We start from the raw sequence: 11992 nt of genomic DNA, 5'->3' as shown, positions 1-11992 counted from the left end.
TAAAATCCATTCTTTTATGATTTCACTGCAAAATGACATCATTTGCCCTGACAGTCTATTTTTAACTGGGTAAGAAACCATAAATAGTTATTTGTTATCTTTTGTAATTTGGTTATTTGTGTTTGGCCCCAAGAATTAAATACAAACAATTTAGTTGTTTACATCCTGCCAAGGACACAACAGTTAAAGGAAGAAAGCGTGACAGATGATTAATTTCACAATGTTACCTTGGGCGTCTCTGTAATACGCATGAGTAACACTGCGGAATCGCTCCTGTCCAGCTGTGTCCCAAATCTACGAGAAAAGAACAGTGGAGAGTGTCAGCCAGTGTGTTTACAATTGACATTTACTCACTTAATGACTGAAACACAACAGTACCATACACACAGGCATGTAATCAACGCTTAACAATCTGAATTTGTTTAATCATTAACACATAAATGCAGGGGGTTTCAATTGGGGGGGGTTGGTGTCACAAAACCTCTAGGGGTTTGTGGTAGTAGTGTAGGAAGTTTGTGAGACTGTGACTGAAAGAAACAGATTTGCTGTCTGTTGTTTGCAAAGTCTGGTGTTATTTTGGAATCAAGTACTTTTCTCAGCGAGCGGCTCTGAATGAAGAATGTTTCATTTTCACTCATAGTCCTGTGTTGAACTGTAGACAGTTCACACTCCAGTACACTATCCACAACTGGATAAACTTAGCAGTTATTACAGACAAAATCCTGATTGATTTGAATTCCCTATTAGATTTAGAGGTCACCAAACGCTTCTTAAAAGCCTATGTTATTTTAGGAGGACTATTTCAAAAATGTTATGAAGCTGCACTTCCAAGCAGATAAACTGTGAGCAGTCAACAGGAAAAGAATATTTTGGTATTCAAATAAGCTCAAAAATGTTTCACAGCATAGGGGATTAGGAAACTGAAGTCAAAATGGTATCAAAACTATGAGGAAGCTAAAAAGTAGTTCTTAAGTCATTTGACACAATGGAAAAACGGTCAAAATTCTGACCTTTCTTTTCCGTCACTCAAGGTCAACACAACTCTATAGCACCGTTTTGCTGTTCTCACTGCATCTTTTATTGCACTTTGTGTATATCATTTGTTCTGCTCCGTTTTTGGATTTTTTTTTTTAACATAGTATACAGGTTTAAACGTTTTTTACTAACCTGTAATTTAACCTTCATGTTGTCTACAGTCACCACCTTGTTCTGAGAAATCAAAACAAACAGGACAACAGAGTGTTATTTTGAATACCACATTAAAAAAACAGCTCATTTTCTGATGTTGGTAAATACAGAATATTCTGCAACAACAAATGTTTTGCAATATTTGTGGGGGAAAAAAAAGGAACACCACACAGTATACGGTATTCACACGAAAAGTGGAAATTACACAGACCGTCCCTCTGAGTGCAAGCAAACTGAAACAGCTGAAAATGAGGGCCATTTTCTATTGTGCAGTGAGGCTCTCAAATTAGACTTAATCACACACTGAAGTAAAGATGACGATCAAAATAGAAGCCCTAACACTCAGTTTGTTTCCTGCTGACGTCTGCTGTGACTTCCTTTCTGAACAGAATGATTCAGAATTTCACCTACAGTCAAGGCAAAGACAAGACACTTATCGGATAATTCAACGCATCAGAATTAAATGAACATGACAGAACAATTTTCAGACGTTTCAGACGTTCAAGACAAATGGATTCTGGAAAGACGGGCAGAATTGCATGTGGTAGCTGTCATTAAAGTCTTTTTTCGCTCTCTCTCTCCTTGCTAAAGACAGTCAGACGCACATTCTCTCTCTCTCTCTCTCTCTCTCTCTCTCTCTTTCTCTCTCTCCCCACTACAGACAGACAGACAGACACACATACACCTGCTACTGATATGCACAGCCATTTTCAGGGCATTTAAAATAAGTGAAATGAATTATTAAATCATTGTAACCTGTGATGTTTTTTCTAAAAAGCAAAAACAAAAACAAGATCCATCAAAGTCGCCACAGTGACGCAGCGAACCACAGCGACGCAGAGAGGGAAGAATGATCAGAGTTGGGGGGGGGGGGGGGTTCTTTTTTCAGTCACTTTTTCATCTTTGTCATTCATCAACTAAGCTGCAAACCTTGCTTGTCTAGTTCCAAAACACCCCTATTCTTTTCAGGCTTGTTTTATTTTAATTAGAGAGGAGGCAAAACAGATTACTGAGTCGTCAGCTACTTCAACAGAACTCAACATCTGAATTTTCAACCGTTCCAGAATGGACTTGATCCAACTCGTCAATTAGACATAATGAATTTCCCCTTTCTCCTCCTCACCAGACAGGTCTCTCCCTGCCTGTCTCCTACAAGCAAGTCTGCTTAAAATAGACCACCAAGTCTGGACACAATATGCACAGCTTTGCCATTCATATCAATAAAGAATGTCATAGAATAAGATGTGGAAATGCAGTAGGAGATGTCCTGGTAAAACCAGTATTGGACCCAGACTGGAGAAAAATAATGATGTATTGTCAAATCATGAATAAAAGGTCCTCAGATGTCCCTCAAACTCAAACATGTAATATGTACGCACTTCCAAAATTAAGTACACGTTACCTCCTCCTTTACCAAGCAGAGTGTGAGTCCACGAAAGCCAAAGGCAAACAGCCTGGGAGTCCTTGAGAATGTAAAGCAGTCTCGAATTTCAATAGAATAGCGTATGCAAATTCTTGCCTATGTGGCATCTTCCTGTACGAAGGAATGTGACTGGAGGCAGTCTACCTTTACTTCTCATGACACTTTGGCTGTAAAAAATGTGATTCGTACAACTGTAACAACACAAAGCTGATGATATGCATGTTTCAAAACCGCACAGACTGTCACATCTCAAGAAATTAGGTGACACCTCACATGAGACAATGATGCAGAGATAGTTTGTGTGAAACAAATATAAATCACGTTGTCATCTTTTCAAACCAGAACCGAGACATTATGAGAATGACCGTCAGAACAGATTGTGATAAGACCCATTCAACAGGTGTACTGTTACAATATAAACCAATACCCTATCATATTTTATCAGTACTGTACTGAGAACACATTGAATTGTATCAGTACTAAATCTGAGTGCATCATATTCCTGTTTTTTTCAGATCAATACTGATTTTCTTTACTAACACCATCATATTACATGAATACTAAGTCATACTGTATCAATACTGTATTACAGTGTGTAGATATTGTATCATATTTTGATACTGTATTATATCAATGTTTGATAAGAGGATTTCACCCAGACAAGAAAGGCCTTATCTGTTTATCTCCTGTGTGATGGCAGTCTCACTTAGCGAATGAGCCAAAACAGACAGGCCTTGTTTTTCTGACCTTTGTCGTGGACTCGGAATCATACAAAGAGTGGAAGGGGATAAAAAGCTCATCCAACTCCGAAACATCAGAGTCCCCAGAGACCAAAAGTAATCATTTCAGCAGGCTGAGACGTGAATGAGCATCAGTTGAGCTTTTTCACAGCGCCGGTGGAGAGAAGATGAAGGAGCTATGCTCTGATTTGCCAAAAGTGTGAGCACATTTTGTGCTGTCACCACTGAAGGGTGACACTTCAGTGAGTTCTGGGGATTCAGGATGAAAACATGAATTCACAAAATGCGAAAAACAGCTAAGTATATGCTAATGTCGTTTCTTGCGGAGTGTGATAACAGAATAAATGCATCATATTCTGTGTGTGTGCGTGTGCGTGTAAGACTGTGTGTGTCTAAGAGACACATGGAGACAGAAAGAGAGAGAGAGAGAGAAAGAGAGAGAATGGATTAATGAAGTGTGTGTGTGTGTGTGTGTGTGTTCATCCATCCAGACTGCATGTCAACCAGCTCTGTCTGTTGCTGGCTCACCCTAAAGTCTATTCCCACGGTGGCTATGAAGTTGCCTCCTAGAAAGGCACCATCTTTAAATCGCACAAGGACACATGTCTTCCCCACCGCTGAGTCTCCCAGCAGCATCACCTATGGGCACCAAGGCCAAAGAGAAAAATTAGACCATCATCAAGTTCAACTCAAATACAAGAATACTAGATCAGCTGGACAAGAAAGGTATGAGACAATTGTCTAAACTCAAACTTGCATTGTTTGGTGTTATGGAATTCTCTCTTGTGCAATAAACAGGAAATGTGAGCAAAAAAAAAAAGAAAAAATTCAATCAACCATTTTGCAACATCATGTTGTTTCTTGATTAGATTGTGTGACTTCCTTCATGACCTTGCTTCCTCCCTGGTTCTGACTTTGTTAACTAATAACAAGCATGCTCTATTTTGAATTATGTATTACAATCATATACTATATAAACTCTATAGTGTCCATATGAAATGCATGGCTTAAGTGTTACTGGATACACACATTAGGATTTTTAAGCCACGTCTTTGTCAACTCAAACCTATGACCTCACAGTTGTAGGCACTGTTGACTTTCACAGCTCTGAGCTCCTGAAAGTTCCAAACAGCAACAGATGACTAACTTCAAGAAGTCATTGTTTTGCCTGCACCCGAATTAGCATGGAGGCATATTGCCACCTTTCTTTAGGACGTTGTGTTTTACCACGGCTCTCTAAAAAAATACAACAGAAACTTCTTACTTGCAACAAAGTGAAACACGGTGTTTCAAAAGCATGTATTCAAAAATATTTTCCCAGTCCTCTTGAAATACCCACTGCCTGTAACTCCAATCCTAAAGATGTATTAGTCTTAGTCTTAATTGGTCCTAACCTCCCTCCCTAAGCAAACATTTACTATGTCCCAAGAAAAATACAGAGTCACTACTGAAATGCATATCAAATATGCTACACGTCTTCCTCGTTCGCTATCTCGGTGTGAACTTATGTTGCGCCCACTCAAACAAGGAAATAAGGAAATTACAAACTTTGGTTTTGTGGTTAGTCTGCTATTCTGGCGTCTTCGATCTCATTTAACTCACCAGAAATAACACGCTAAAGCATCCTACCTAAATGCTTAAAGCCGTTATGATTTTGACGTCTCATGAAGCGATATCTCAGTAGTGGGTCTGGTGTTAACAGTGTCAGAGACAACCCACGCGCTACAAGTAACAACGGATATATAAAACTGATGCACAAATTGTGCAAGGTCTTAAAACTGTAGTCTGTAATGTAATAATACTAACAGCAACAGCAACAACAATAACATACACACCTTGAAGGAAACATCAAAATACTCATTGACCGAACCGCATCTTTCCAGCATGTTTCTTGATGTCCCATTGTCAATGCCATTTGCTGATACGGGCGCTTTTTTCATTGACATGGTTCTTTAAAATAAATATTATCGACAGTATAGATAAGCAGATCTCTCCCTCGCGCGACGCTCTTCCCAAGACACCAGTGACTCAATTCCAGCAACCACATGCACTGTGCCCATCGGCCATCACATAGCGTCGCTGAAAAAAAAAAAACCCAAGAGCTTGCACGGAAGATTTGTGGCCCAATCGGTCCTTTGCCAAACTTCGACAGGTGTCCCTTGGGACCTAAGAGGTTAAGCGCACCCGCGAGGGTCAGCAAACAAAAAAATAGAGGCACTTCTCCAATGTGCCGGAGCGCGACTGCCATCCATCACCGACGCGTAACGACAGCTAACATTACCGCAATCATTATCCACTTTCACGCATGTTCATAATAAGCACAACAACAACACAGACAAGATAAGCGTTTTGTAGATTCAAAACGAATGTCAACTAAACCACGTATGCAACAGGCACTGGCGTGAGTCATTCACCACAGGTGGCGGTGAGCCTGTCGTTGATTGAGGAGGAGGAGTCCGTCAAAATGAAAATGTCAAATGTTGCAGAGCGACCGTAGTACAAGCAACTGTTGAGTGCATTCTATTGAACAAAAACATCAAATGTAAGACCCCAGCGAAACGCATTTAAAACGAATTTAAAAAAATGTGGCACTTTCACTAGGTTTCGATTTTTCTGTGTTCTTTGAAGAGCTGAATTGATTTCTCGATCAAGCTGAAAGTAGGCAATTAATTCATATCAAGACTGTTGAACCTGAGCCCTAACGTCAGTTAAGGTCGGATACAGGAAGGAAACATGATATCTAAGTACATAAGTACAGTGTGAACACACTGTGACTGAGCTCACGGTTTACTTACTTAATTCAGCGTTTTGCTCTGGCCAAACTAACACCCATAACGCCTTTTAAAACTAATTGTGTGACAAATGAGCCATTGATTTTCTCTACACTAACGAATACGTACGTCACTACGGTCCATTGGTCATAAATCTTGTAATTACGATTTGTCTCCCTCTTCTGTTCACGCGGGGAATCAATCTTACATGGATAAATGACGTTAATGTTAATTGATTTCTACAGAGGTTTATATATAATTCATGGAGTTCAGTTTTCTCGTAATGCATACGCTAAGAGGAATGACAACTCTTAAAAAAACTCATAAACAACCAAAGGCTACCACTCTTAACCAGCAGCCACACCAGCGCTTTAGACTACTCTCTTTCCTTCACCTCTGTCCCAGTAAACCAAGGAGTGGAGGTCCTGACTTCGACAGATGAGGTGTAATATATGAAGTCACTCAGTAAAATTGTCACAGTCTCACAGTAAAACTAACTCTTAAATCTGTATTTTGAACCAAAGTCAATCGAGTTTTCTCTATTTTGGGCTGTCAAAAATGGCCATGAAATTCTAAATACCAACAGAGTCAAACTGAACTCACATTTTTCTCTTTTTCTTCTTCTTCTCTCCCTTGATCTTGTGTCAAAACTCTGCCGCCGACAACCACTCAACAGTTTCAGCATCCAAGTTGCAAAGGCCATGGGATCCATCAGGACACCCAAGAAATGTACACTCATTGATAATGTGGTTAGTTGTCTAGCAAACTCCATAGACGCAGATGCCAGGAACTTCCACACCAGTTCTATGGCTTAGCTTTTGGACTGCCAGGGAGTAATCAGTTGAGCTGGTTCCATGCATTAGAATTGAGAACACAAGCGACCGGTTTACTGGAGAGGATTGCTAGATACAGTTTCCTCTGATGTAATTCCAACACAACAAACCAGAAAACCAGCAAACAAATGGAACCCCTCTGAGCTTGGACATCTGTGGAAATCATTATCATCATGATGCTTCCCTATCACTGTGATCATTATCGTCTTACTGTAATCACTGCAATCAGACAGCGTGCGCACACACACACACACACGCGCGCACACACACACACACACACACACACACACACACACACACAAATACTCTGCAGTATGTTATGATAGTAAATGGAAGATGACTGACATTTCAAGCATCAGACATAGAGCTCAGGTTAAAATCTCTCTAAATGGTGCTTGTACCTCAGACATGATGACTTCTGTCCAATCAAATGGGTGCTAACGAACATACACGGCTTTACACTTAATAAGAGCACAAACAGACGCACATCTGACACACACACACACAAACACACACACTCACTTTCTATTCTTACCGTAAAGCCAATGCCAACCGTGGCAGAGAAGGATCCAGGGATAAACTTCCCTTGATCAAACTGCACCAGGAGAGAAGTTTTCCCCACTCCACTGTCCCCAACCAGGATGGTCTATAAAACACACATAACGAAACTTCATCTCATCCTTACTGTAGGTCAATCATATACATACGTTAATTCAGCTTACACTCATCCATAGTCTTTTTGTTTATAGACTTTCAGTCTCTGTCTTTGAACACCCCCACAAGTGATTTTAGGGTTAGATGCCCTGCTCAAGGGTATAGAGGCAGTTAGCCACGCGTGACAAATCTTAACGAGCTACTCTCCAGTCTGTAGTTAAACCTGTCTCCTGCCATGCTAAGTCATTTATCCCATGACCTTCCAATAAGAAGCCATTTCTTTTCTTTAACTTTAAGCCACTTCCTCCCCACTTAAACACAAACAGACCAATGAAAGGAATGCATTTGCGCTGCCTGTTTGTGCGTCGAACGAGACAAAGTGTGCAGTAATCCATAGCTGAGTCTGAGACATGGTCCAACAACGTGGAGAGAGCATACGACTGAAAATAGGGACAAAATGGTACCAGTAAAGGAATTAATGGGGTACATGCTCTCCCCTGGGCGGTGACAGTTGACTGCATCACTAAAACTAATGAAAGAATATTTCCCTTAATACACAGTCTCTAAACCTGGAGAGAATTCTGCAAGACATAGTCCTGCACTTACCTGATTTAACTAAGGTTTATGAGTTTTTCAGTATGGATTATCCAAAATCACTATAGAGTAAATACAGTTATGCAAGCCCTCAAAAACCAAGAACCATCCTCTCTACAGTGGTTGTGATGGTATAGGTGTTAATGGAGCATAAAGTAATTCCAAAATGTACCCTGAGAATTTTTTAAAGAACTCACAGAGAGTGAAAAACCCTGCATGAAGAATCTCTGTTCTTAAGTGAGTTGAGTGCTGTGTTAGCCGAGTGCACTCTTTTGTGGTTTAAACATTCATTGTGGCCTTGAATGCATATATGAAGTAAAATAAGAAGTTACAAGCTGAACCATGCTTTTAAAGTGAATATTGACTGTCAATAGCAAGTGCACACTGTCTACTTTCATCAAAAAGGGTCACAGTCTAAGAATGAGAAAAGGGCATTTGAGAACACATAGAATATTTTCCATACAGTATTCAGGATTCAACAGGACCCTGATTGGCTGATTAAGTGGGTTGGATTAAGCCTGGAACTATCACTGGCAGGAGAGTATATCTAAATGTACGGAGGTGAAAACCAGTGTTCAATTCAAATTTCAACATTTCAACAAATTCAAAATTTAAATGTGAGTCATATACAAACAGATGAGCTGCAGAGAAATGCTTCAGAAATAACAGGCATATTTTCTTATCATTTAGGGTCATGAGTTATCTTAACAGGGTGCAGAGCATGGTAGACATCTGGTCCTGTTGCTATGGTGATCCTGTCCAAAGCACATCTGACCACTGGCGGCTGACGCTCGGTTCCTTTAGCTGGCTGTTATCAACTTTTGGCAGCCATGTTGTTCCAGCTTATCTCACTCCTTTTCACACTCACACACTCACAAACACACACACACACATACACACACTCTCCCTCTCTCTCTCTCTCTTGCTCTCCGCCAAGATCAAATACATGTTCTATTTACCCTCAGAACAACAAGTTAATTTCTTTCCTCTCAATCAGTACCAAGGGAGACTGATGTTGTGTTTGGCAGTCTCCATTCATTTCATTTAAGTTCCTCTATTTGACCTGAGGCACTGTGTGTGGTTATGAGCTGGATCCTTATCTTAAAGAGCAGGGTAGTCTAATGTGTCGAGACAATTAAAGGAACATCCTCGGGTAGGAAGATCCAAATTTAACAAAGAACAATAGAGAATACCTGGATTTGGTACAAAAGATTATTCACAAAGAGAGAACAAACAAAATGAAACGGCTGAGGTAAAAGTGATGAGTAACCCATGAATAAACAGCACAAAAGAGTGACATAAATGCTATTTATATACATTTAGATGGGAGTGACATAAATGCTATTTATATAAATTTAGATGGGAGTGACATAAATGCTATTTATATAAATTTAGATGGTTAGGTAAGTTGGTCTAACTCTTGTTTTTTGTGTTTTTTTTTTCTTTTACATGACTCATACCAACCACACGCAATTTCTGCCCTCTGTGGTGACAAGAGAGCACCACCGTTCACAGACAAACAAACTCCATTACTTTTTCATGGCAGGTTCATCCAACTTTGATAAGCCTGTTCAATTTAAACCCCCTCATCCTTCACCTTATTCTGGGACAGACGATTGGATGAAGATGAGGGTGAGATCACGAAACAATGATTGAGGAGGGGGGGGGGGCAGAGCAAGAGACGGTTACCGTGGTAACATCAGCGCTCCTGCGATGGCAAGACCATTAAATCTCCCCTTTTCCGTGGATTTGCATGAAATCAAACCAACCCACAGATGTTTTATAATTATAACATTCCATCAAACAAAAATCAACACAGGGCCCACGTGAGCTGTAGGTTTCTCCAGCCCCACTGTGTCTTGCTAAAAATAACGTTTGGTCTCTGTGTTCTTTCAGAATAATGAGATTTCGTACGCAGACAAGACCTGGCTGACTTGGTGAGTCACTGTAACTCATAGTTTTCAAAAATGACACAAAAGCTATTCTGTGACATTTGCCATAAGCGTTTTTTCCTTTTCATTGTTAATGTTGTTTATTTGCTCACGACCCTCGATCTGCTAGTCCTATGGGTCAAAGGAACCAAATGGGTCTTGATGCTGAAATGGCTATTGTATGACATTACATGAAAAAAAAAAACATAGAACAGTTAAAATGTTAAATATAATGTTTTGTTTCTGTATATCTGTGATGACCAATAAATCCAAAAAATGTTTGATTCGTAGGCAGATCTGACAACAGCACATGTCACAAAGTAGGGACTGGGAACATACTGTTTGAGGAGAATACAGTTTGTTGAATTAAAAAACAACAACTAATGAACACATAATAAACAGATAAATGTAATAGAAAAAACATGCTTATAAGAAATGTACAAATGAAAAAGAATCGGTCGACACGCATAATTTATGACAACCTAAAAAAAACAGGAAATTGTACAGAACATCGTCTGAAATGAATGAATTTTCCTGGACTCTAGAGAACATTGTTCTGGAGGACTCAGGTAGCAATGCTATGCAAATCTTTCTCCTGCTCAGAAAACAAAACCAGTGTATTTCTCTTTCTCTTTCCCTCTCTCTGAGATGGATAAAAACATCCACTGTTTGATTTTTCCTAATGATCCCCCCCTATCCAGTCCTTTCCACTCCCACACATTTCCAAGGGAAAAAGAAAAGAACCACTATCATTTAACAGGCAAATGACCCTTTGTCAGAAACATGCCTATGGGACTGTGTTAATGGTTTAAATGTATGTCTCATTAGAGCTGGCTTTCAGTCTGAAGAGAGGAGGAGATCCGCTTAGGAAGGACCGGATGAGGAGGTAAAGGGAGTAAAATGACTCTTGCTACACATCACAGCTGAATGAAATAATATTCTGTTGAGTGTGTGTGTGTGTGTGTGTGTGAGAGAGAGAGAGAGAGAGAGAGAGAGAGAGGGAGACAGAGAGTGTGGGTGAGTCTAGTGCCCTGCTGCAGGTTGTTTCTTTCTGACTCTAAAATGAATCTCTCCCTAACTATAAACTGCTTACTGATGCTGTTTCACAATCCCTAAGATTTTTTCTGGTCTCCAATTTCACATTACCACCACAACACAGACAAACCACCAACTTCAGCACATTTCTAGAGCAGACAAACAGGCTGTCAATCCAAGGAAATCCCTAATCATTCAAAGTAATTTTGCTCAATGGAAAAAAAAGAGTCTTTGTACATCTGGGATGAGAGAGCTGCACTGTCGGTTCACCAGTACAGTGCTTTTCAATAGGCTCCAGACATCCAAAAATACAGACTAATGCTTAAATAAGGTAGGAAATGCTGTATAGTTCCATTTGATCCAGTTTGTATATATGTGCTGTATTGAAGGGGCTGTGGAAAATGTTAAAAATATTCTGATACTCATATATTCAGCCAGATATTTACTATTTTCTAATGTTTACCATTTTGGTTGAAGATGTGGATCAATACAGATTTTTTTTCTCATTTTTTTTCTTAGAACCACATTAATCATTAAGATGGGGCTGGAAAACAGTTAAACAGTTATGAATCAATGTGTAAAAAATCATTTTCTTGTCATAAGAAATGTTAAAATGAGGTGATGTTAAGAGGAAAATTGCTGAGCCAAGTGTATAACAAAGATGTGTATAATAAAGATTTATTGAGTAATATTATCAGATCAGTGGTTTCAGAAGCACACAGTGCCTGTCTTCAGGCTAGTGAAAAGTGCTACTGTATGCAGTGTGAATGAGAGAGAGAGAGAGAGAGAGAGAGAGAAGGGGTGAGTGAGAGAGAGGGAGAGA

The 11992-nt window shown here is 39.7% G+C and overlaps 1 protein-coding gene across 1 annotated transcript in view; it reads right to left on the bottom strand.

Annotated features, from left to right (window-relative positions):
• The window catches only part of LOC115825995 (ras-related protein Rab-37), a 7168-nt gene extending 1871 nt beyond the window's left edge, over positions 1–5297 (bottom strand). Inside the window, exons 1-4 of the mRNA XM_030789679.1 lie at positions 5187–5297; positions 3880–3990; positions 1168–1209; positions 228–294 (exon numbers count right to left, since the gene is read on the bottom strand). Coding sequence (XP_030645539.1) covers positions 228–294; positions 1168–1209; positions 3880–3990; positions 5187–5297 — 331 coding nt within the window. The remainder of the gene's footprint in view (positions 1–227; positions 295–1167; positions 1210–3879; positions 3991–5186) is intronic.
• Positions 5298–11992: the final 6695 nt, after the last annotated feature.

This window comes from Chanos chanos, chromosome 13, assembly GCF_902362185.1.
Source record: "Chanos chanos chromosome 13, fChaCha1.1, whole genome shotgun sequence".
Taxonomy (NCBI): Eukaryota; Metazoa; Chordata; class Actinopteri; order Gonorynchiformes; family Chanidae; genus Chanos; species Chanos chanos.
Note: the sequence above shows the minus strand (reverse complement) of the source record. Positions and strands in the feature narration are given on the sequence as shown.